Genomic DNA, 27365 nt, shown 5'->3' on the forward strand with positions numbered 1-27365 from the left:
TGCAGCTGCATATCTATCTGGCCTGGCTAAATATTTGGTCTGGTTGCACACTTTAGGCTAGAGATATTTATATATATATATATATAAATATGAAAAATTTGTGGGGAGGGTATGTTTTAAGGGAGCCAGAATGTCAGAGACCAGCTTTACAGGTAAAGCTGTCTCCTATGACCATCTTTCATAGTTACTAACTACTAGTTAGGACATTGTTCTTTGTCACACATGGGCGGCCCTGTGGCGGAGTGGACAGCATTTGGTACTCTTAATCCTAGCGTCTGGGTTCAATCCTCGGTGATGGCGGAAAACAAATGGGCAGTTTTTCACCCTGATGCCCCTGTTACCTAGCAGTAGATAGGTACCTAGGAGTTAGTTGCTACGGGAGGCTTCCTTGGGGGGTTTGTTTGTGGAAAAAACATTCAATTGAGAGGCAGGCCAAAAGAGCAGAGCTCAACCCCCGCATGCACAACTAGGTGAATTCATGATGCTAGGTAGTACTTCCGGCGTGGTGCCTTTGATAAGTACAGTACTTGTTTGGTTATATAGCCATAACTATATTATATAGTAATGTCTGGTTATAGCATGAATTGTCTGAATGCTCCGTGTGAGTGAACAACAATAATGATGTACGTGTCGTGTAAACTGTCCAATGTTCTTAATGTCAGACATGCCCTCTACTTTACCACCACTGACTTCATTTGTTTCACACATTGTAATTGTCTAAAACCTGTAACCAATAATGTATTACTGGGAGTAGTTCTCTAAGCTAGTCACAAAGGTCAGTGGAAATTTTCGGTGTTGAGCGAGATGGAAAAATAAGGAGGACAAGTAGCTTCATGTCACCTGTCTGACCTCGGTATGTTACTCTCTCTCGGGTCACCTGTATACATAACCTGGCTGTCCATGCTGAAGAAATGTTTTTTCCGTACAGTTGTAGTTAACATCCCTTGCTGGGACAATTTTGGGAGTATTTCCCTGGGGGCCAGGCCTTGCATCTTTGTGAGCCTGTTAATATATATTTTGGTGTATTTTGGGCCTTAAAGATTCCTGCATATTGAAATAAGTTTATTGAGGTAAAATACACACCAAGGGATGAGGTAGCTGAAGCCATTCTTACCCCGTTCAGTACATGGTGTTTATACATACATACATACACATATCACAAGCAATAAACGTATTACCGAACATTCCGAGATAAACATCTACATTTCCTCCTCTACACAAGTAGTTTCTGCATACGTCTACAGTGATAAGTTACTTATGTTATATCAAAACTCAACAAAATATTGATAATTTTGTATACTACTAAATTAGCTTTACCGCCCCTAGGTAAACTTCTTTACTGCTAGGTGAATAGATTCATCAGGTAAAAGGATACTTGTTCAAACATATTCGTCCTGCATAGGAATCAATCCCTAGTTCCACGAGAGCTTGCAATTGTGTGTATCTGGAATACAATATTATCCAAGTGTGTCGACTCGTCAAGGGTCTCTGGGCTGCTGCCGCCATGCAGCCAAGAGGTGGCTGGCAATTTGGAGTTATTTGTATCATTACTGATAGTAGTAACAGCATTCATAGACACACTGGAGCCTGTCATTGCAGGTACTGGATAGAGTACTCGGGTGTTGTAATTTAAGGTTATTGTATTTAAGTGTCAAAAGCCTTACCAAGGTCAGCAAATAAACCAAAGAGTACATCAAGAGAAAAACTAGACTTTTCTAAAAGACGTTCCGGACTAACCGGGCTGTGGTGGGTATATGGGCCTGCGGGCCGCTCCAAGCAACAGCCTGGTGGACCAAACTCTCACAAGTCTAAGTGTGGCCTCGGGCCGGGCTTGTGGAGAACAACTCTCAGAACCCCATCAACCAGGTAACCCATTTTTGTCTGCGAACTGCCTGTACCAAGTTGATCATACACTAATTAGTTAATCATAATGCACTAATTAGTGCATTATTGGTATGATTTTGGGGTCAAGTTATCTGGCAAAAACTAAGTACATTGTGTTTTGTTAGAAGTAAAGCCGCTTGTAGATCAGCTTTTCAAATATTTTAGACAAGGGGGAGGGGGGGGGGGTGTTGCAGGAACGATATTGGTCTTCAATTTTTTACTTTTGGGGTTACTCTCGTTATTTCTTAGAATATCAGGGAAGGTTTGGTGTTGCTGCTCTTTCTCTCCCACATTGTGGCTTGAGCTTAGAACACTTGATCCTCGTCTGTGTTACATCTCTCATTCTGAAGGTGTCTGAATCAATAACTTTCAAATTGCTCAGTATTTAAATTTTCAATGAGATCAGCCCCGTCATGCCTGGTTTGTTGTGTTGTTGGCTCTGTGGCCCTCAACCGCTCCTGATACGACACGAGTTGACTTGGTTCTGGAATGATTTTTGTCGCCCGGTGTTGAACTTTCTCCACTGCGGCTATGTCCTGAAGATGTCTCCATGCTGGGATACAGTAATCAGAGTGGGGCCGCACCAGAGTTATACGGTTCAATAGGCGGTGTCAGATGTTGAAAAGAAATTGGCAATATGCCCGTGCACTCAGCCCCGAGTCCGACTCATGGAATTCAATATTTATAAAGAAATGCAAAGTGCCAGTAGCACAGGCTCTCAGTATAGTGTGGAAGAGGAGCTTGGACACGGGGGAGATACCAGATGCGCTTAAAGCAGCAGACATTGCCCCTCTACACAAAGGAGGATTGTTGTTGTAGATTCAGCTACTCGGAACAAGTTCCAAGTAGCACGGGCTATGGTGAGCCCGTAGTGGACTTGCCTGGCACAGGAGCGGTGCCGTCTGTGTTCATAAAGGAGGAAGCAAAGCATTGGCTAAGAATTATAGACCAGTTGTACTAACGTCCCACATAATAAAAGTATTTGAGAGAGTGATCAGGAGTCAGGTCACTTAGTTTCATGGAGACCAATGACCTCCACAACCCAGGCCAACATGAATTTAGAGCAGGAAGATCATGCCTCTCGGCTACTTGACCATTACGGCAAAATCACTGTTTTCTAACAAAATTAGAAGAAAAACACATCCAGATGTGGTATACACGGACTTTGCAAAGGCATTCGATAAATGTGACCATGGAGTGATAGCACACGAAAGGAGGTCAATGGGAATAACTGGCAAAGTGGGACGCTGGATACTTGGTTTTCTGTCGAACAGAACAGAGTAACAGTCTACTATATAAAATAGTCCAAGCACAGTTAAAAGCTCTGTACCTCAGGGTACAGTCCTTGCACCACTGCTTTTCCTTATTCTCATATCAGATGTAGTTAAAAATACAAGTCACCGTTTCGTATCATCCTTTACAGATGACAAAAATCAGCATGAAAATTGCCTCCGCTTAAGACATTAAAAAATTACAGGCAATTATTAAGTGTTCAACTGGACAGCAGGAAATAACGTGATGTACGGACCTAAAACATAATACAGGGTACAAAACACTGATCAAAAAAGTACAAAATCAAATCTTCCCATAGTAGGAAAGCTGCATGTCAAAGATTTAGGAATAATGATGTCTGACGACCTAACGTTCAGGGAGCACAACCAAGCAAATATTGCGTCAGCCAGAAAAATGATTGGATGGATTACGAGAACCTCCAAATCCAGGGATCCCATCACAATGGTTGTACTCTTCAAATCACTTGTACTGTCCCGTTTTGAGTACTGCTCGATTCTTACTTTCCCCTTAAGCGCAGGAGAGATTACTGAATTCGAGGGAGAACATACACGGCATACACGATAAAACACCTAAATTATTGGGATCGTCTCAAAGCTCTCCAAATGTACTCACTAGAAAGCAGAAGAGAGAGAGATCAAATAATATACACGTGGAAAATACTGAAGGGGCAGGTCTCTAATCTACACAGTAAAATAACACTATATATTATACTGGAGTGAACGATATGGAAGAAAATGCAGAATAGAACCAGAGAAGAGCAGAGGTGCCATAGACACAATCAGAGAACACTGTATAAACATCAGAGGTCCGCGGTTGTTCAACGTCCTCCCAGCGAGCATAAGAAATATTGCCGGAACAACCGTGGACATCTTCAAGAGAAAACTAGATAGTTTTCTTCAAGAAGTGCCGGACCAACCGGGCTGTGGTGGATATGTGGGCCTGCGGGCCGCTCCACGGAACAGTCTTGTTGGACCAAGTTCTCACAAGCCAAGCCTGGCCTCGGGCCGGGCTTGGGCAGTAGAACTCCTCTCAGAACCCCATCAAGCAGGTAATAACTACTTTCTGTTCCTTGAAGTCAAAGGTTCGCTTGACTATTCATAGTTTTTTTTTCTTAACGGCAGCTCCCACTTGTGCAATTTTTTTTTTTTTTTTTTTTTTTTTTTGTCCCCTAACTCCCCTTGCCACTTCGGGGGGGTATAGGGTTTTTATGTAGCTTCGGAGCCCGATCCCCCCGGCCACAGGGCATGGCGAGACGGACCCCTAACCTTCAGTGAATGGTGGATTCTGATTCCAATGTCCTCTTCTTCATTTATTCGGCAGAATAAGCAGGGAGAACCCCAGATGGATATTTAGACTTTTGAAGGAACTTCTGTCATAAAGCAGATGAATTACTGACGCATTTTGAGTCCCATTGAAGTCGGATCTCTGTTGTATGAATTGTGTTGTGATGTTGAACTGGAATAGTGGCACAATCTCTCGAGGGGAGAATGCTGAGGCTGTGAACATTTTTATGATATAACTTCACGCAATGATTAGTTTATATTTCCTCTTTAAATTGTCTTCTCGTCATCCTAATTTTGTGATATAAAGTGTGACAATATCTGTCTTATTTCAATAATGGTAAACTACACTTTAATTTTCCAATGTACATCACCTTTCAAATTGTAAGCTGTTACTCTATACCAGAAATATAAACTGTGACATAGACTGCTGTACACCTGTTTATACAGCCATCATTGTAACCTTGTGGGTAAGTTGTTACGGAAATAGGTTCTCTCTCAATCTGACAACTGTAATGATATTAAAATCATTGATTAAAGTAACTTTAAAATCTATAACTTTCTCTAAATTTGAGTAAGGTAACTTAGCATTAAATGTTCACACATTTATGACGTTATGATAATGGGCGATGGCATATATTTTGAGTGGGGAGTCCGTATAAACAATTGGGCCTCTACCCTTCAGACCGAACTATTTGCCTTGATCCTTGCACTGAAATGTGTACAAGTCTCCAAACTTGATACATTAATTGTAAATGATTCTTTATCATCCTTAATTGCTCTCAACTCTTTAAGACATAACTGTAACATGCTCGTGTCCGAAGCTAAACACAAATACAACAAAATTATTAAGGATGGTAACACAGTCCATTTCATGTGGACTCAATGTCATGTTGGCCTCCGAATGCATGATAGAGCTGATAAGTTAGCCAAAGAATCTGCCTTTAAAGGAGCCGTTGAGTGTAACCTTAGATTGTCAATAAGCAATCTGAGAGCAGCAGTACACCGAGATCTTCAACAAAATTTTGTAGATCTGAGGCAAAGTGAAATTGACACCAGTAATTCGATCTATCATCATACTGTCATGCAAGAGGAGCCACACATCTATAGATCATCCAATAAAATCAGCAGACTTCTAGATGTTACTACTGCTCGGCTTAGACTCGGTTACAAGTATCTCTGGGAATTCTCATTATCTGCCGATGTAGACCTGACCAAATGTAAACTGTGTCAACAAAATTATTCGCACACCCTCCGTCACTATGTGATGGAGTGCGAAAAGATACGTGAATTTAGAGACAATTCTATAACCAATGTTCCAGCGATGTGTCAATATTTCATTCAAAATGATCTGCTACCAGAAATTTTAGCCAAATATCCCCAGTTTGCTAACTGTAGGTAGTAACTGAGTGATTGTAACCTATCCACCGCTGCCCACTGGACGGGGGGCGGTGTGCAGGACAAACATATCAATTGTGACACTAGCTCTCCACATATGTCAGTTGCTTAATTTAGAACCTGTACTTGAGGTCGATCTCGAACCCATTGATAAGTACCATACAAAGGATAGTGAATATTTGAACGCCACATTATGAATTATATATATATTAAATATTATTTAAATTTATTGCAGTCACCCTAAGTTATATATGCCAATCAGCTGTCAAAAAGGAATCACAACCCCGCAGTCCCACACTTCAACATTCATGATGTCTTTCTGCGTGAGAGCCTCTCTCATGACATCCATTCCAGTCTCCACCATGCCGAAGACACCTTTGTCAAAATAACCGGGAGAATCTCTGGTGTAGATCTTGAACATGGAGGCGGTCTTGGTGGCCCGACTCCTGGCACTCACCACCCCGCACTCGATGGGTTGCTTCAGTTCGCCGTCGTACTCAAGAGCATCTACCAGAGGCGCGCCCCCGGACCCGTTGTCGAGCTCGTAGTCGCCACACTCGACGTATTCCCCGCAGCGACCCAGCCAGTGCGCCTGGAGGAAGTGGGAACCTCTGTAGGTGAACCCGCGCTCACCCGTGCACAGCAGCAGGAAATTATGGCTCCGTTGGGTTTGGCTTCGAAGACGGATGTAGATCCGGCTGGTGATGGTGGAACCCCATGCCAGCTGCAGGAAGGTCAGCGCTGACGACGCCTCCACCAGACTCCGCACTCGACCGTACTGTGCACACAATATTATGGTCTAATTGGCAGATTATATACGTGATATAAATAAGCATTGTACATGTTCATTATCAATGATGCCTTACCACGAACACACAATAATGAATGAGTATCTAGGCAATAAAGTGTCGGAGGATTACTGAGTTAAGTAGAAGGCTGGACACGACATAAACATTACCTTAGGGTTGCCTCGTGTGTGGGTACTTACCTAGTTGTGCTTGCGGGGGTTGAGCTTTGGCTCTTTGGTCCCTCCTCTCAACTGTCAATCATCTGGTGTATAGATTCCTGAGCCTACTGGGCTCTATCATATCTACATTTGAAACTGAGTATGGAGTCAGCCTCCACCACATCACTGTTTAATGCATTCCATTTGTAAACTACTCTGAGACTGAAAAAATTATTTCTATCTCTGTGGCTCATTTGGGTACTAAGTTTCCACCTGTGTCCCCTTGTTCGTGTTCATCCCGCTAAAGAGTTTGTCTTTGTCTACCCTGTCAATTTCCCTGAGAATTTTGTAGGTGGTTATCATGTCTCCTCTTACTCTTGTCTTAAAGGGGACATGAGGTTTAGCTCCCTAAAGCTGTGTGTGTATAATTAATTGTCTAAGTGTAGTTACAAGATGAGAGCTACGCTCGTGGTGTCCCATTTTCTCAGCACTCTGTCGTATAACGCTTTGAAACTACTGACAGTCTTGGCCTCCACCACCTTCTCACTTAGCTTGTTCCAACCGTCTGCCACTCTTTCCAAAAGAAAAGTTTCTATTTTTTTCGGCACCTTTGTTTCCTTAGCTTGAATCTGTGTCCAATTGTTTGTGAAGTTGCTGGTGTCAGGAGTTCCTCTTTGCCAATGTGGTCGATTCCTATTACTATTTTGTAAGTGGTGATCATATCACCTCTTTCTTCTATCTTCTAGTTTTGGCATGTTTAACGCCTCTAGTCTCCCCTCGTAACTTGTTTCTCAGTTCCGGAAGCCACTTTGTAACATGCCACACTGCACCTTTTCCAGTTTATTTATGTGCGTCTTGAGATTTGGCCTCCATACAACTGCTGCATATTCCAATTTTGGTCTCACAAAAGTCATGAACTTTTTCTTTAGTATTTAAACATCAATATAATTACAAGTAAGTCTGAAGTTGGAAAGCGACGCATACACTCCTCTTGCAATGCTGTCTTGGGTTCCTCTGGCGACAGCTTACTATCCATAACCACTCCTAGGTCTCGTTCTTTATCAGAGTTCTGTAATTCCTTTCCACATAATTTGTAAGCTGTGTGTGGTCTATTTTATCAGATTCCACATTCTATAACATGACATTTATTCACGTTGAATTCCACTTGCCATTTGACGCTCCAAGCACTTATTTTACATAGATCAATTTGAACGGCATTACAATCGGCTGCGATCCTCTCTTCCACAGTATCTTAGCATCATCAGCAAACAGGTTCATATAATTCTGTATTCCTTCTGGTAGATGGTTTATGTTGACGATGAACATTACTGGTGCAAGAACTGAACCCTGTGGTACTCCGCTAGTAACACTCCTCCAGTCAGATACACTGTCTCTGTTTACTGTCCCTCATCTGTCAGCAAATGTTCCTCCATGTCAGAAGTCTCCCTGTCACCCCTCCAGCATGTTCCAGTTTCCAGAATGTGAGTGTGAGTGCTTACCTCACAGTGTCTACCAGGGATGAGGTGTAGCTCTAGGAATGCCCCGCCTATGCAACCCGTTCTCGCACTTGCTTATAGTCAATATTGGCTTATTTAATAAGTGCATATGTGACATACTAATTGATTGTGAATATTTTAGTTTATCTTGAAAAGCTTCATATAAAACACCGACCTCACCTAACCTTCTTAGTATGTTAAGATAAGCATCTTATTGCTTCTTATTTACAATTATTACTTAACCTATCAACGGTATAGGTTAAGTAATAATTGTAATTAAGAAGCAATAAGATGCTTATCTTAACATACTAAGAAGGTTAGGTGAGGTCGGTGTTTTCTATGAAGCTTTTCAAGGTAAACTAAAATATTCACAATCAATTAGTATGTCACATATGCACTTATTAAATAAGCCAATATTGACTATAAGCAAGTGCGAGAACGGGCTGCCTTATAAACCTAACCTTGTGACATTCAAATTCTTAGTCGAAATTGGGTTTAAACTTGTGGATAGCAGCAGCTTCCACGTTTTTTTTCTTTCAGTGCATTCCACTTGTTGACCCCATCCCGTACAGGGTATCTTGAGATGATTTCGGGGCTTAGCGTCCCCGCGGCCCGGTCCGGTCGACCAGGCCTCCTGTTTGTTACACACTCCCAGGAAGCAGGCCGTAGCAGCTGTCTAACTCCCAGGTACCTATTTACTGCTAGGTGAATAGGGGCAACAGGGTGAAAGAAACTCTGCCCATTTGTTTCCGCCTCCACCGGGGATCGAACCCGGAGCCTCAGGACTACGAATCCGAAGCGCTGTCAACTCAGCTGTCAGGAATATTATAACATATTAGCATATTGTGTATATATAGGCATAGGATAGGTTAGGTCAGGTGTTTAGGTTCTGTTGGCGATTATTTGCATTTGTAGTACGTGGGTGAAGCATTTACAGCATTGTGGTTCGAACAAAATTCGTCAGTGAAGCACTTGTTCCGAAAGTGTTCGAACGAAATCAGTTGTGAGTCGTGTGTAAACCGTTTTTCATTCATAAATATGGGGTTTGGCGGGTGCATGGAATCACTCTTGGGTCTTTGTTTGGAGGACGGGCTGCACAACTGATTTCATTCGAACACTTCCGGAACAAGTATTCACCTAGTTGCAGCCCGTCCTCCAAACAAAGATCCAAAAGTGATTCCATCCACCCGCCAAACCCCCTGTTTATGAATGAAAAGCGGTTTACACACGACTCACAACTGCTGACGTTCGAACATATCCGGAACAAGTGCTTCACTGACGAATTTTGTTCGAACCACAACGCTATAAATGCTTCACCCACGTACTGCAAATACAAATAATCGCCAACAGAACCTAAACACCTAACCTAAGGCAGACGAGGAGTCACAATAACGTGGCTGAAATATGTTGACCAAACCACACACTAGAAAGTGAAGGGATGACGACGTTTCGGTCCGTCCTGGACCACTCAATCGACTTGAGAATGGTCCAGGACGGACCGAAACGTCGTCGTCCCTTCACTTTCTAGTGTGTGGTTTGGTTAACACCTAACCTAACCTAAACTATGCAAATATATGCACAATATATTAATATATTATAATATTAATTTATATTTGAGAAAATTCCCGTTTTGAATGAACAGCATGTTAAAATGTATGAATGCGTCTGTGGGGTCGACCGCTGAATGTAATGGACTTGAGTCGAGGACGGGTTGCGCGGCTTGCTTACTGTAGGTGCAGCTGCACATGACTGTAAAGCTGCCGCCCAGTTGGGTGGGTGTGCCCACGGGTGGGTATGGGGTCCACCACCGCCCACAGGATGGGTATGGGGTCCACCACCGCCCACAGGATGGGTATGGGGTCCACCGCCGCCCACAGGATGGGTATGGGGTCCAACGCCTTCTCACTTGCTCCAAATCATCTACCATTCTCTTTGTAAAAGAAAACTTGATACATTTTTTTCGACATCTTTGTTGCCTTAGCTTGAATCTATAATCTTTTTGTGAGAGAGTGCCTCTCAAGATTCTCCCACAGCTGACTGGAATGGCTCATTGCTGTGCACAGTGCACCGATCTTGTGCACAAGGTCCTATTTCTGTTAACCCAGGATAGTGACCTGGCATGTTGGGTATCTCCAGAATGCCCACTTAACCAGGAACACTTTTATAATACGGAGGCCGCCGTATGTCCAGGCAGGAAGTAGATACAGGGAGTTAAGCATACTTGCCACAGGGTTAGTGAGTACATCGGTGGTGGAGCGTGGGACAGAGGGGAGACGCTAGCAGCGTCTGACCTCTGGGGTCAACCGGCGCGATGGTGAATAACAGCTATGGTCGTGACGTGTTCATGACGTCACTCCTCCTACTGCTCATCGAACGAGCTAATATGATTGGTTCCCGCTCATTTTCTGCAATGCCATTGGTCAAATTGTAATCCCCTTGTGTGTGCCACAAGACGCCCTGAGCTTCAGGCAAAAACCCATTCTTGTGAGGGATCTCTTGCATAGAGGACGTGTCCTGTTCTATCTAACGGCCAATAGATAGAAGAACACTGTCTATTCCTCACCGTCAAGTTAACTCAGCGTCTGAAGATTATATGACACACTCGCCCAGAATCACGAGTGTGAATATATTATTCAGAAGCCTAAAGTGACAAATTTCCAGAGCGAAACAGACTGGTATCAGGTAACCCCTGGTGACAAAGATCGTTGTGAGTGACTTAGAGTGAACTAAGGCAGTGCTGCCGCCTAAGTATCCTGTGTGTGACTTTACCACAAGTGTACCTGCATGGTACCACAGCCGCTACGAGTGTGTACCCCAGTACCTCGAGCGCCGCCGCCGCCCTCACTACTACGTGACGTCACCACCTTACTCATCGCCAATGCCAGTGTGTGTGTGTGTGTCTGTCTGTTAAGCATACAGCCCGCCCTACTGCAAGTACCCTCCGTGTCTACGAGCGAAGCCAGCTGTCAGGCCACCTACGAGTGCTTGTATAAATGTGCCTGAGTGAGTGAGTAAGGAAAGGTACCCTATCTGTAAGTACAAGATCTTGTCATTGTTTTATTGAGTCTGTGTTGATCTGAGTTATCAACCACAGTTCTCACCTTCTCATACCTGTCACAGGTCATAGGTGAATCGACGGTGAATGCGTGTTTATCTGTGTGGTATCACTGCATTTCACTCGTCTGTGAATGTGAGCTTCACATACACCACACATTTAGTTATTGTGTGACATTATTATTGTACATGTTATTGCCTGTCCCATTGACAGTGTAGTTGTGTTTATTGCATATCATCATTACCGAGTATCCGGTTGGAACTCTTGTGATCCCTTTGCATACCGGCAGTTAGGTTGCCGTGTTAATGATTGGCTGTCAACTGTGTTAAGTTAGGTGTTACTCCACGAGTGGATACGAGTCGTTTAGCCAGACGTCAAGAGTCTCGCTACTGCAACCATAGCCTTTCTGACGCCAATCTAAAGTAAATCAAGCACCCTTTGTATTAGTGGTTAAGTTAGTAAATAAACTACTGTTAAGCTTTATGCGGTGTTTCCGTTGAACCACTTCTGAATACTGCCAACTATTTACTCAAGCCTTCAGCTCTAAGTGTCTTCAACACCGAGTTGCCTATTACTCACTAAACTATACATGTGATGAGGACCCTAGGAGTCCCTTAAAGTGTTAAATCATTGAGGAGATTCCAACGATCAACGTGGACCAGGACCAGGTGAGACTAGTCTGAGAAGAGACCCTCAAGGACTCTAACTCGACCTTGCTCCCAGGCCCTGTACGGTTGCTCTCGTATTTTCTATTCTGCAAATTCCGACAGCTTCGTGAAGCGTCTGCCACATGTACAGTGGCGACGTACGCATTGCAGTCGTGAAAGCAAAGCAGAAAACCCCCACACTTTTGTTCTTGAAATTTCAAATTGTAAGTGTCTAGGAATGTTCATTACCTGCTGATGTAGACCTGACCAAATGTAATCTGTCAACTAAATTATTCGCACACCCTCCGTCACTATATTGATGGAGTGCGAAAAGATACGTGAATTCAGAGACAATTCTTTAACAAATGTTCAAGAAATGTGTAAATATTTAATTCAAAATTAGTCCAAGTCGATACAACAGGAGAACGGGAAAATCGCATCAACTTGTGTGGGACCCCAACTGAAGAGCCTGACAGCAATATATCGCGCTATGTTAATTGTCCAGCGGCCCCCCCAGGGTGCAAAGGTGTCAAGGTTGGAGCCAAGGCGGATGAGGACAGGAAGGAAATGGAAAGACGACCCACTGAGGCTCGGTGCGGCGTCGAGAGAGGCCTGTAAGGCGGATGAGGACAGGAAGGAAATGTGTATGTGTGACTTACAGGGAGGACGAGAGCGTCGTCTGGAGGTTGTTTACTAGAGAGAGCGTGAAGGTGGAGGCGGCCATGGAGCAGGGTGATGGGCGCGCTGCGGGTGGCGCCATCACCCTCCTGCAGCAGGTAGATGGCACGCCCGCCGCCCGCGCCCTCACGCACCTCACAACCAGAGATCATCATCATCAGCCACTGCAACAAAACAATCTCAGTCATATTCATATTGCCGGTTTCGAAAGTCTATTAGCCTGTATTTGTCTACAACCTTAGACAAACAGATATTCTATTGATAGACATGTAGATGTGTACTTTATATATCTGAATTGTAAATTAAATGGATTTTAATGGTTGATCTTGCTGTATTATTAGTTCAGAGAACATAATATATGTTAAAATACTTTAATATTTAGGACTTAATTAGGAGTGTTATGAACAGTTCTCATATGACTGTGAGGCTGCTAAGTTCTAATTTATCCAAGAACATATTCCTAAATAACTTGTTTAAATGCATAAGCTAGCATTACGAAAATCGCATACCTGAGAGTTCATAAATATCTGTGAAGTTTGACTGCTCGAATTGTATTACTTACTTTAAGAAAGTTGTTCCTGTTTTCGTGAGACATAAGTCTTGTCGTGTTGTCAATAACCATTTGTTCAAAATGCTGCTTAAGGCCCCTGGTTCTAGTAGCAGCGTTGTTGACATCGTCTAAGGTTGAAGCCTCGTCCATAGCGCGTGTGACGGCCGATAGCTGGAGCGGCACCTGGTCTGCTGCTGTCATGGCCTGCTTCACGCGGTCCTGCTCCTCCACACTCAGCACCATCGCCTTCTTAATCTGTTCATTTAGTTTGTCAAGCATGTTCGTTTCAACCCGTAGTTCATCCAAGTATTTCAGGAGATCATCCATTTCTTGTTTACTCTGCTGTTTTACTGTCTCAACAGCTGCCTTGTTTTCTTCTTTCTTCTGGGATAACAAGTTCTTAATGGTGATTACGCTGTGATCCACCTTCGGGTGGTCCAGGATGGTACAGTCACGACAGATAAATTTGTCGCAATTTGTACAGAAGAAAACTAGATGATTGCCGTGGTCATCACAGACGCCCGCCGTGGTCTTGGGGGTCCTGACGGGCGCCTCGGGTGCACACAACTCTGACAGGTCTACAGAAGAGCTCTCGACGGCATCTATGAGCGACAAGATGCTGTAGTTAACAGGGATATCGTTAAGCGAGAGAGCGTTGTGGTCGTGGCGGCAGCGGGGGCACGAGCACGACCCCCGCACCAACATGTCCTCCAGACACACTGAACAAAAGGTGTGGCCGCATCTGAAGGAGCGGGGTTTCCTGTTGACGGAGTTGTACGACTCGAAGCACACCTTGCACTCCAGCACGTCCATGGGGCCACCGGCAACACCTCACCACCGTCCTATAGTCTTCTGTTAAAAGTTCAGATAATTATGAGGAGAAAGCGCTAAGCCAGGATAAATATATTGTACTTGCAGCAGAGTATGAGGACAAGGAGCCTAAATGTGAGAACAATGCCCCAGCCAGTTGGACCATCGGGAATCGAGCGCTGACAGTTTTATATATATATATATATATATATATATATATATATATATATATATATATATATATATATATATATATATATATATATATGTGTGTCGTACCTAGTAGCCAGAACGCACTTTTCAGCCTACTATGCAAGGCCAGATTTGCCTAATAAGCCAAGTTTTCATGAATTAATTGTCTTTCGACTACCTAACTTACCTAACCTAACTTTTTAGGCTACCTAAATATATATATATATATATATATATATATATATATATATATATATATATATATATATATTTATATATATATATATATATATATATATATATATATATATATATATTTATATATATATATATATATATATATATATATATATATATATATATATATATTATTAAATATGACCGAAAAAGTAAGATTAATAATTCTAACACGAATTTTCTCAATCTTTCGTACATTATGCTTCACTGTTGGAGGTAAATCAAAAATCACTTCTCCAAAATTCATTTTTATTTCTAGTCTGACGCGACACGGGCGCGTTTCGTAAAACTTATTACATTTTCAAAGACTTCACAAATACACAACTGATTAGAACTTGCGTTTCCCTGATTTTATATCTACATTTGAGTGAGGTGGGAAGGGTGATGTGGCATTACATTTGAGTGAGGTGGGAAGGATGATGTGGCATTAACACAAGACAGAACACTAGAGGATATTAATAGGGTATTAAAAGTATCAACACAAGACAGAACAGAAACAATGGGTATTGAATAGAAGTGTTTGTAGAAAGCCTATTGGTCCATATTTCTTGATGCTTCTATATTGGAGCGGAGTCTTGAGGTGGGTAGAATATAGTTGTGCAATAATTGGCTGTTGATTGCTGGTGTTGACTTCTTGATGTGTAGTGCCTCGCAAACGTCAAGCCGCCTGCTATCGCTGTATCTATCGATGATTTCTGTGTTGTTTACTAGGATTTCTCTGGCGATGGTTTGGTTATGGGAAGAGATTATATGTTCCTTAATGGAGCCCTGTTGTTTATGCATCGTTAAACGCCTAGAAAGAGATGTTGTTGTCTTCCCTATATACTGGGTTTTTTGGAGCTTACAGTCCCCAAGTGGGCATTTGAAGGCATAGACGACGTTAGTCTCTTTTAAAGCGTTCTGTTTCGTGTCTGGAGAGTTTCTCATGAGTAGGCTGGCCGTTTTTCTGGTTTTATAGTAAATCGTCAGTTGTATCCTCTGATTTTTGTCTGTAGGGATAACGTTTCTATTAACAATATCTTTCAGGACCCTTTCCTCTGTTTTATGAGCTGTGGAAAAGAAGTTCCTGTAAAATAGTCTAATAGGGGGTATAGGTGTTGTGTTAGTTGTCTCTTCGGAGGTTGCATGGCTTTTCACTTTCCTTCTTATGATGTCTTCAATGAAACCATTGGAGAAGCCGTTATTGACTAGAACCTGCCTTACCCTACAGAGTTCTTCGTCGACTTGCTTCCATTCTGAGCTGTGGCTGAGAGCACGGTCGACGTATGCGTTAACAACACTCCTCTTGTACCTGTCAGGGCAGTCGCTGTTGGCATTTAGGCACATTCCTATGTTTGTTTCCTTTGTGTAGACTGCAGTGTGGAAACCTCCGCCCTTTTCCATGACTGTTACATCTAGAAAAGGCAGCTTCCCATCCTTTTCCGTCTCGTAAGTGAAACGCAGCACGGAACTCTGCTCAAATGCCTCCTTCAGCTCCTGCAGATGTCTGACATCAGGTACCTGTGTATAAATGTCGTCAACATACCTGCAGTATATGGCCGGTTTCAAGTTCATGTCGACTAAGACTTTTTGCTCGATGGTACCCATGTAGAAGTTTGCAAACAGGACACCTAGGGGAGAACCCATGGCGACCCCATCTACTTGCTTATACATGTGCCCATCCGGGCTCAAGAAGGGTGCCTCTTTAGTACAAGCTTGGAGTAGTTTCCTCAGAATACTTTCTGGCATGTCAAGAGGAGTACAGGCTGGATCACGATACACTCTGTCGGCTATCATTCCGATTGTCTCGTCCACAGCATAATGTACGAAAGATTGAGAAAATTCGTGTTAGAATTATTAATCTTACTTTTTCGGTCATATTTAATAATATATGTCTACAGGAAAGACTGCTACCAAAATATATATATATATATATATATATATATATATATATATATATATATATATATATATATATATATATATATATATGTCGTACCTAGTAGCCAGAATGCACTTCTCAGCCTACTATGCATGGCCCGATTTGCCTAATAAGCCAAGTTTTCATGAATTAATATATTTTCTCTAATTTTTTTCTTATGAAATGATAAAGCTGCCCATTTCATTATGTATGAGGTAAATTTTTTTTTATTGGAGTTACAATTACCGTAGATATATGACCGAACCTAACCAACCCTACCTAACCTAACCTAACCTATCTTAATAGATTAGGTTAGGTTAGGTAGCCGAAAAAATTAGGTTAGGTTAGGTTAGGTAGGTTAGGTAGTCGAAAAACCATTAATTCATGAAAACTTGGCTTATTAGGCAAATCGGGCCTTGCATAGTAGGCTGAGAAGTGCGTTCTGGCTACTAGGTACGACATATATATATATATATAGTAGGCTGAGAAGTGCGTTCTGGGTACTAGGTACGACATATATATATATATATATATATATATATATATATATATATATATATATATATATATATATATATATATATATATATATATATATATATATATATAATGCACAACTTGCCTAAACACGCAAGAGAAGTCATACAACTTTAGAACACTTTCCCACCAGGAGATTCGAACCCTAACCAGCACAGAACCCTAGCCTAGCCAGCTGTGCTGGCTAGGGTTCGAATCTCCTGGTGGGAAAGTGTTCTAAAGTTGTATGACTTCTCTTGTGTGTTTAGGCAAGTTGTGCATTAAGCATAGACACAGAGTTCTACCATATTAACAGGAATTTGATGAAAGAACGTGAGTGACCCCTCACTAACTCTAGTTGCCCTTGGGAGGTGATGATCTTTGGGGGGTTTAAATACCCCGAAATTACCATCTCCTTTAAGGGTCTGAGTTTGGTGCAGTGGGTTAAACGCGTAGTTATGCCAGTTGCTGTAAGGCTTCTGTGCTGGCTAGGGTTCGAATCTCCTGGTGGGAAAGTGTTCTAAAGTTGTGTATATATATATATATATATATATATATATATATATATATATATATATATATATATATATATATATATATATATATATATATATATATATATATATATATATATTATTTCTTTTCACTGTTGATGGTAACTGAATATATATATATATATATATATATATATATATATATATATATATATATATATATATATATATATATATATATATATATATATATATATATATATATATATATATATATATATATGTCGTACCTAGTAGCCAGAACTCACTTCTCAGCCTACTATGCAAGGCCCGATTTGCCTAATAAGCCTAGTTTTCATGAATTATTGTTTTTTCGACTACCTAACCTACCTAACCTAACCTAACCTAACGTTTTTGGCTACCTAACTTAACCTAACCTATAAATATAGGTTAGGTTAGGTTAGGTAGGGTTGGTTAGGTTCGGTCATATATCTACGTTAATTTTAACTCCAATAAAAAAAAATTGACCTCATACATAATGAAATGGGCAGCTTTATCATTTCATAAGAAAAAAATTAGAGAAAATATATTAATTCAGTAAAACTTGGCTTATTAGGCAAATCGGGCCTTGCATAGTAGGCTGAGAAGTGAGTTCTGGCTACTAGGTACGACATATATATATATATATATATATATATATATATATATATATATATATATATATATATATATATATATATATATTATTAAATATGACCGAAAAAATAAGATTAATAATTCTAACACTAATTTTCTCGATCTTTCGTACATTTCTTTTCACTGTTGGTGGTAATTCAAAAATCAATTCTCCAAAATTCATTTTTATTTCTAGTCTGACGCGACACTTGAGCGCGTTTCGTAAAACTTATTACATTTTCAAAGACTTTAGTTTACACATACACAACTGAATAGAACTTACACATCTCCGATTTCTTTATATCTACATTTGAGTGAGGTGGATGGGGTGAGGTGGTATTAATAGGGTATTAATTTCATCAACACAAGACAGAACACGAAACAATGGGTATTGAATGGAAGTGATTGTAGAAAGCCTATTGGTCCATATTTCTTGATGCTTCTATATTGGAGCGGAGTCTTGAGGTGGGTAGAATATAGTTGTGCATTAATTGGCTGTTGATTGCTGGTGTTGACTTTTTAATGTGTAGTGCCTCGCAAACGTCAAGCCGTCTGCTATCGCTGTATCTATCGATGATTTCTGTGTTGTTTACTAGGATTTCTCTGGCGATGGTTTGGTTGTGGGAAATCCTAGTAAACAACACAGAAATCATCGATAGATTCAGCGATAGCAGACGGCTTGACGTTTGCGAGGCACTACACATTAAAAAGTCAACACCTTTGCCAACACCAAGACACAAAGCAGAACGTTTTAAAAGAGACCAACGTCGTCTATGCCTTCAAATGCCCTCTTAGGGATTGTAAGCCTCAAAAAACTCAGTATATAGGCAAGACAACAGCATCTCTTTCCAGGCGTTTAACGATGCATAAGCAACAGGGCTCCATTAAGGAACATATAGCCTCTTCCCACAACCAAACCATCACCAGAGAAATCTTGGCAAACAACACAGAAATCATCGATAGATACAGCGATAGCAGGCGGCTCGACGTCTGCGAGGCACTACACATCAAGAAGTCAACACCAGCAATCAACAGCCAATTAATGCACAACTATATTCTACCCACTTCAAGACTCCGCTCCAATATAGAAGCATCAAGAAATATGGGCCAATAAAAATAGGCCTCCTGCAGTTACCTACCTTTAATACCTGTTTGTATTTCATTGTTTCGTGTTCTGTTTTGTGTTAAAAGTTTATTTTCACCTCATCCAAAACTATTGTAACATGTCACTTCACCCAAATGTAGGTATAAAAACTCTAAAGATGTTTAAGCTCTATTCAGTTAAAGTTGTGTGTGTGTGTGTAAACTAAAGTCTTTGAAAATGTAATAAGTTTTACGAAACGCACTCAAGTGTCGCGTCAGACTAGAAATAAAAATGAATTTTGGAGAATTGATCTTTGAATTACCATCAACAGTGAAAAGAAACGTAAGAAAGATCTAGAAAATTCGTGTTAGAATTATTAATCTTACTTTTTCGGTCATATTTAATAATAATATATATATATATATATATATATATATATATATATATATATATATATATATATATATATATATATATATATATATAATATGTCGTACCTAGTAGCCAGAACTCACTTCTCAGCCTACTATGCAAGGCCCGATTTGCCTAATAAGCCAAATTTTCCTGAATTAATATATTTTCTCTAATTTTTTCTTATGAAATGATAAAGCTGCCCATTTTATTATGTATGAGGTCAATTTTTTTTATTGGAGTTAAAATTAACGTGGATATGTGACCGAACCTAACCAACCCTACCTAACCTAACCTAACCTATCTTTATAGGTTAGGTTTGGTTAGGAAGCCGAAAAAGTTAGGTTAGGTTAGGTTAGGTAGGTTAGGTAGTCGAAAAACAATTAATTCATGAAAACTTGGCTTATTAGGCAAATCGGGCCTTGCATAGTAGGCTGACAAGTGCATTCTGGCTACTAGGTACGACATATATATATATATATATATATATATATATATATATATATATATATATATATATATATATATATATATATATATATAAATCTGGGCATAAACTGCCCAAATTATCCTAAATCTGGGCATAAACTGTCATGTCATGTCCAGACCGAGTGAAATGGCCCGGAAAGTAGAGTTGGAAATTCTGTTGGACGACATATTCGACCTCGAGACACAAAAGAAGGTCACTACCAAAGATACCTTACAAGCAGAACTTATTGCAGAAGGAGGAAAGAATCGAGGCAATTACAGAAGCACCATACTGTCCCCCGAGCTTAAAGCGGCAGCTAAAAGCCTTCGTGAGAACAAGGAGATAGTTGTCAGGAGAGGTGACAAGTCGCCAATATATGTCATTCTTAAAAAAGACGAATATCTGGCGAAAATGAACATCATACTCTCTGACCAAACTAAGTTCCAAAGGGTAACGAAGGACACTACAGCCGAATTAAAAGCAAAGGTCAACAAACTGATCGAAACTGTGAACGCCAAGAAATCCGGACTCCACCTGCCAAAGATCATTGGGGAATATAAACCTGGATATGCGTATGGAAATGTCAAGACGCACAAGCCTGGAAACCCACTTCGGCCAATCATTAGCCAGATACCCACACCCACGTACAGACTGGCGAAGCGACTCAACGGCCTGCTGACTCCTTATGTTCCTTGCGCCTTCAGCCTAAAGTCTCCAAAGGAATTTGTTGACTTACTGCGGGGCACACGGGCCACAGGGATAAGAGCCTCGTTGGAGGTAGAATCGCTGTTTACCAACGTACCTGTGGACGAGACAATCGGAATGATAGCCGACAGAGTGTATCGTGATCCAGCCTGTACTCCTCTTGACATACCAGAAAATATTCTGAAGAAACTACTCCAAGCTTGTACTAAAGAGGCACCCTTCTTGAGCCCGGATGGGCACATGTATAAGCAAGTAGATGGGGTCGCCATGGGTTCTCCCCTAAGTGTCCTGTTTGCAAACTTCTACATGGCTACCATCGAGCAAAAAGTCTTAGTCGACATGAACTTGAAACCGGCCATATACTGCAGGTATGTTGACGACATTTTTACACAGGTACCTGATGTCAGACATCTGCAGGAGCTGAAGGAGGCATTTGAGCAGAGTTCCGTGCTGCGTTTCACTTACGAGATGGAAAAGGATGGGAAGCTGCCCTTTCTAGATGTAACAGTCATGGAAAAGGGCGGAGGTTTCCACACTGCAGTCTACACTAAGGAAACAAACATAGGAATGTGCCTAAATGCCAACAGCGACTGCCCAGACAGGTACAAGAGGAGTGTTGTTAACGCATATGTCGACCGTGCTCTCAGCCACAGCTCAGAATGGAAGCAAGTCGACGAAGAACTCTGTAGGGTAAGGCAGGTCCTAGTCAATAACGGCTTCTCCAATGGTTTCGTCGAAGACATCATAAGAAGGAAAGTGAAAAGCCATGCAACCTCTGAAGAGACAACTAACACAACACCTATACCCCCTATTAGACTATTTTACAGGAACTTCTTTTCCACAGCTCATAAAACGGAGGAAAGGGTCCTGAAAGATATTGTTAATAGAAACGTTATCCCTACAGACAAAAATCAGAGGATACAACTGACGATTTACTATAAAACCAGAAAAACGGCCAGCCTACTCATGAGAAACTCTCCAGACACAAAACAGAACGCTTTAAAAGAGACTAACGTCGTCTATGCCTTCAAATGCCCACTTGGGGACTGTAAGCTCCAAAAAACCCAGTATATAGGCAAGACAACAACATCTCTTTCTAGGCGTTTAACGATGCATAAGCAACAGGGCTCCATTAAGGAACATATAATCTCTTCCCACAACCAAACCATCGCCAGAGAAATCCTAGTAAACAACACAGAAATCATCGATAGATACAGCGATAGCAGGCGGCTTGACGTTTGCGAGGCACTACACATCAAGAAGTCAACACCAGCAATCAACAGCCAATTATTGCACAACTATATTCTACCCACCTCAAGACTCCGCTCCAATATAGAAGCATCAAGAAATATGGACCAATAGGCTTTCTACAAACACTTCTATTCAATATCCATTGCTTCGTGTTCTGTCTTGTGTTGATGAAATTAATACCCTATTAATACTCTTGTTCTGTCTTGTGTTGATGAAATTAATACCCTATTAATACCACATTTTGTTCTGTCTTGTGTTAATGCCACATCACCCCTTCCACCTCACTCAAATGTAGATATAAAATCGGAGATACGTAAGTTCTATTCAGTTGTGTATTTGTGAACTAAAGTCTTTGAGAATGTAATAAGTTTTACGAAACGCGCCCGTGTCGCGTCAGACTAGAAATAAAAATGAATTTTGGAGAATTGATTTTTGATTTACCTCCAACAGTGAAGCGTAATGTACGAAAGATTGAGAAAATTCGTGTTAGAATTATTAGTCTTACTTTTTCGGTCATATTTAATAATATATGTCTACAGGAAAGACTGCTACCAAAATATACTAATATATATATATATATATATATATATATATATATATATATATATATATATATATATATGTCGTACCTAGTAGCTAGAACGCACTTCTCAGCCTACTATGCAAGGCCCAATTTGCCTAATAAGCCAAGTTTTCCTGAATTAATATATTTTCTCTAATTTTTTTCTTATGAAATGATAAAGCTACCCATTTCCATATGTATGAGGTAAATTTTATTTTATTGGAGTTAAAATTAACGTAGATATATGACCGAACCTAACCAACCCTACCTAACCTAACCTAACCTATCTCTATAGGTTAGGTTGGGTTAGGTAGCCGAAAAAGTTAGGTTAGGTTAGGTTAGGTAGGTTAGGTAGTCGAAAAATAATTAATTCATGAAAACTTGTCTTATTAGGCAAATCGGGCCTTGCATAGTAGGCTGAGAATTGCGTTCTGGCTACTAGGTACGACATATATATATATATATATATATATATATATATATATATATATATATATATATATATATATATATATATATATATATATATATATATATTATATATAAAGGTATATAAGAAAGAGGTATAATATATATATAAAGATATATAAAAGAGAGGTACATAAAAACCCAGGAGCCGCCTACCCAGGAGTATTGTGGTGAGGGAGGTGTGACCACTGGTCACTGTGTGTACACACTTGACCTTAATGACCACTCCTGCATGCTGGTGGCATTCATTATAATTAATAATAATTCATTGTGTGTCAGGGGACAGGTAGCCAGAGTGTATTCATACACGTTATATGCTTATATCAAGACCTGCCTCCCTTCAAGGTCGAATTACTGACCCCGCAACAAGCTGACTAACTCCTGACTACCTTCTTACTGCTAGGTGAACAGGCACATTCAGTGAAAGAAAATGTGCCCAACCATTTCTGTCCCGCCTGGGATTCGAACCCGGAATTCTCGACTGTGCTTCGAGAACGACCCCGACTGCAATACCGGGACCCACTTCATACTGGAAGTTCACTTTTCCGTTCAGATGAGAAACAACAAAGATATGGAAATCTGAGTCCTTTCGTGTGACACTTGAACACCTGACTACAAGCTTATTCACTTTATTATTCACCTTAAATATAGATAGTTTAGGTTGTAAGTAATTACTTGGACTGGTGCGGGGAGTGGTGGGGAGGCAGCCTGGTGGCGACTGAGGTGGCCAAGATAACTTATCACCAGCTGATAACCACCTTCTCTGCAGCTGCCATGTGCACAAAGTTCACAAAGTCGAATGATATAGAGAGCTCCACCATGGTGACGTAAAAAGGGATTACGATGTGGATTCAAAACACAACTTATTTACAAATATTCTAAGCAAAGCACAGGAACGTAGTATACATACAAATTGAATAGATCGAATGCTAATGATCCGTAATAGATAACAAAGAATCTGAAGAACCTTATAGGTAGAAAGAGAGCTCGGTACAAAAGGATAAGGAATGGGGAAGTCAGTTTAGAACAAAAATTCGTACAACTGGTTAGAAATGTTAAAAAGGAGATAAGGAGGGTAAAAAGAAACTATGAAGTTCGCATAGCAGAGCAAGCAAAGACAAATCCTTAAGTTTTTTTCAGTTATATCGAACTAAGACTAGGGAAAGGATAGGTCCATTAAAAACTGAGACAGGTCAAATAACGGATAATGACGAGGAGATGAGTAGTATTTTTAATAAATATTTTATATCTGTATTTACTAAAGATGAACTTAACACAATACCTTCAGCCGAACAAGTCTATGTGGGTGGGGACGAGGACAGGTTGACGAGTTTAGCAGTTACCAGGGAGGATGTAATTAAACAAATAGTGAAACTCAAACCAAACAAATCCCCAGGGCCGGATGAAGTGTTTGCCATTCTTTGCTTCTCTTTGCAACTCCTATTTATAACCAGCCAATCCCACTCATATACATGTCCAACCCGCGCTTGAAACAATCGAGGGACCCTATCTCCACCACGTTTCAAGAGCTATGTCAATAATCACTAACGTGCTAATATTCACACGGCCAGATCGCACCCTTCCTTCAATACCTTTTGTTTACTCAACTAAGCAATAATCACACGGTCAAATAACACCTAACCTTTACCCTCTCTTACCTTCTCATCCCTTACCTCCCCTCCCCTTACCCCCTTATCTTGCCCAACTCCCTTTTGTCCTTATCTCCCCACACCCTTTACTTTCCCCCCCCCCCTTACCTTCTCATCTCTTACTTCCCCCTTTCGTCTTACCCATTTCCCAACTTATCCAACCCTTCAATAATTGTACTGTATTTGTATATTTCCTCTATATTCACTGTGTTCTTCCGCCGTGAACCTTCTTCACCACCTTCGAGGTCATCCCCGGGACTCACAGTTCCTGCGACGGCGCTGGAACTAATCGTATTGGCGTATACCTTTCCATTGGAGACTTTCAGCGCCGTGGAGAGGGGGGACCTGCTGCCTGGGTAACAGCTTCTCCCCCGAATCAACCTACCCTGGCTTTGCGCCCTGGTGAGGCCACTCCAGACCGACAATCAGAGCGCAACTCCATAGTCTCCTGAGACTGATGGATGCCTACTACTACTACTGTGTTCTTCGCACACTCTTCAATGTATTTTAATGCTCACTCCATGTTCTGCAAATGTTCACTACTTGTTCAGTTCATATTCTTCACCAGTTTTCTCCATTTTCTGTGATCTTTTTCAGTCTTATAATGTTCTCTTTATTATAGTGGTGTGGGTCGGTGGTGTTGTCGTCGTTGATCCTCCTTTACGGACAACCCAACCCACAACTCGGTAGAGTCTCCGTGGTGCAGTCTCCGTGGTGTAGTGGTAAGACACTCGCCTGGCGTTCCGCGAGCGCTATGTCATGGGTTCGTATCCTGGCCGGGGAGGATTTACTGGGCGCAAATCCTTAACTGTAGCCTCTGTTTAAAGCAACAGTAAAATGTGTACTTGGATGAAAAAACGATTCTTCGCGGCAGGGGATCGTATTCCAGGGACCATAGGATTAAGGACTTGCCCGAAACGCTACGCGTACTAGTGGCTGTACAAGAATGTAACAACTCTTGTATATATCTCAAAAAAAAAAAAAAAAAAAAAAAAAAAAAAAGTGCTTATACCTCACTAGGAGATCACACTAGGCGCTTCTGGCTCCTGGAGAGGGGCTCAACGTCACACGTTTAGGGGATGCGGCTCCAACACTTAGCCTCGTTGTCACGTGCACACACCCACTCGAGCCGCTGTGACTCCCCACTCTCTCCTTAGGTGATATGATCTCTTCAATCCCCTTTTGACTTACTAATTTTCCATCCTACCCTGTCCACAGCAGTGGTTCTTGGTTCTTTCTCTCTCTCTCTCTCTTCCTTTACTATTTCCTGGGAAGCCTCACTAGGACAAGGGCAAACACCAGCAAATTGGAATACATTTACTGGACAAAGCACATACACAATACATACACACATATAATAATAATGAATCCTACACTCTATACTATTACAATCAGGTTGCATTCCAACACCATCAGAACTCTATCATCAGCTTATCAAGTGGTATCCTATCTCCTGATTCACCACCTGATACAATCAACCTCCTCAAGTTGATCAAGTCTACATACACTGTTGCACCATCAGCAAGAGAATATATATATATATATATATATATATATAAATGTGTACAAGGAAAATCAGCATATGAATGCAATAACATATATCAGTATAAATGTTCCTTGATACACAACAATGAACAATCGATCACCCTATCAGTCCTAGAACACATACATCTGTAGGTAATCCAGGTAGGATTACCATCTGTAGGTAGGTAATCCTACGTCTGTAACTCTAAACTTCAGTATAAAACACTCCTTGACATAAGAATGCAAACAATCACTCACCTCTCACTGCGTCTTGCACGCTAATGACAACCAAACACTATCAACTCCTTACAAGTAATCCACCAGAACTTCCCTTCCACCTCCGGAAGTTCACTACCCTGATATCTTCAGGTTCTTCCGGGCTTCACTACCAGGATCCTCTGCAGCTCCTCCAGGCTGCTATCATGAAGTTTTCCTTGAGCCACTATGGTGCTTCACCCTTCTGCTAGGTTCCTCCACAGCTCTCTTGGCTGCTACACCATGAAGTTCCCTCGAGCAACTATGGTGCTTCACCACCTCTACAGAAGCACGTGACACTCCTCTTCACTGCTTCTCCTCACAGCTCGAGGTCCTCTCCTCCACTACCTTGGAGTCTCATCAGCTACTCCCTCTGTGCTGGCTTCGAACTTCTCAGCAACTTCTTCCCCAAAGACAAACCTGCAACCCGTTGACACTCCAATAAAAATGTTTCCCCTTTAACACATAAACAAAAATAATCACAATATGTTTGCCTCCAACCTCTATCTGTCCTCTACATACAGTGAGAGTGGACTCCCCCGTTGGGCGGGTCCATGCTCCACCTAGCCCGGCGGGCCTCCACACTCTCCTCCGCCGCCCCTCAGTTGGCTTCAAGCGGTCGACGGGAGAGGACACGCTGCTCGTCCCTCCAGCTGTCTCTCTCATCTCTGTCCTCTTATTTAGGCTTCCTGCCTTACCAAAACATTTCTAACTTATAAATAAACATCGCTACTGTCGCTGGGCACACGACCAACTACAAGCAATCACTATGAACTGGCTTAAATCGTGCTTACCACAAATTGTCTAGTTGAGGGCACTATCCCTCTAATGGCGTCTGGTCAGGGCGCTCCACACAGCCCACGAAAATGTCTCTGGGCAGCTTAATAAACTCTCCTTGCCGTCCAGGACTTGAGACCACAACGTTCTCAGCTCAAT

The 27365-nt window shown here is 41.4% G+C and overlaps 1 protein-coding gene across 1 annotated transcript; it reads right to left on the minus strand.

The window, feature by feature from the left end:
• Nucleotides 1-6046: 6046 nt before the first annotated feature.
• Nucleotides 6047-23782, minus strand: LOC138349571 (uncharacterized). The gene is made up of 4 exons (XM_069314583.1): nt 23677-23782; nt 13240-14079; nt 12659-12841; nt 6047-6633 (listed from the first exon to the last, which is right to left on the minus strand). The coding sequence occupies exons 2-4, from the start codon at nt 14038-14040 to the stop codon at nt 6121-6123; spliced, it is 1497 nt and encodes a 498-aa protein (XP_069170684.1). The 5' UTR covers nt 14041-14079; nt 23677-23782; the 3' UTR covers nt 6047-6120.
• Nucleotides 23783-27365: the final 3583 nt, after the last annotated feature.

This window comes from Procambarus clarkii, chromosome 79 (genome assembly GCF_040958095.1).
Source record: "Procambarus clarkii isolate CNS0578487 chromosome 79, FALCON_Pclarkii_2.0, whole genome shotgun sequence".
Taxonomy (NCBI): Eukaryota; Metazoa; Arthropoda; class Malacostraca; order Decapoda; family Cambaridae; genus Procambarus; species Procambarus clarkii.

Excerpts from the sequence above, each read along its gene's own strand:
- LOC138349571 (XM_069314583.1), bottom strand. The coding sequence starts at position 14,040 with ATGGACGTGCTGGAGTGCAAGGTGTGCTTCGAGTCGTACAACTCCGTC. Across the intron at positions 12,842-13,239 it reads ACAGGAACAACTTTCTTAAA|TGGCTGATGATGATGATCTC; the intron begins GTAAGTAATACA and ends GTTTTGTTGCAG. Across the intron at positions 6,634-12,658 it reads ACGACGCTCTCGTCCTCCCT|TACGGTCGAGTGCGGAGTCT; the intron begins GTAAGTCACACA and ends TTGTGTGCACAG.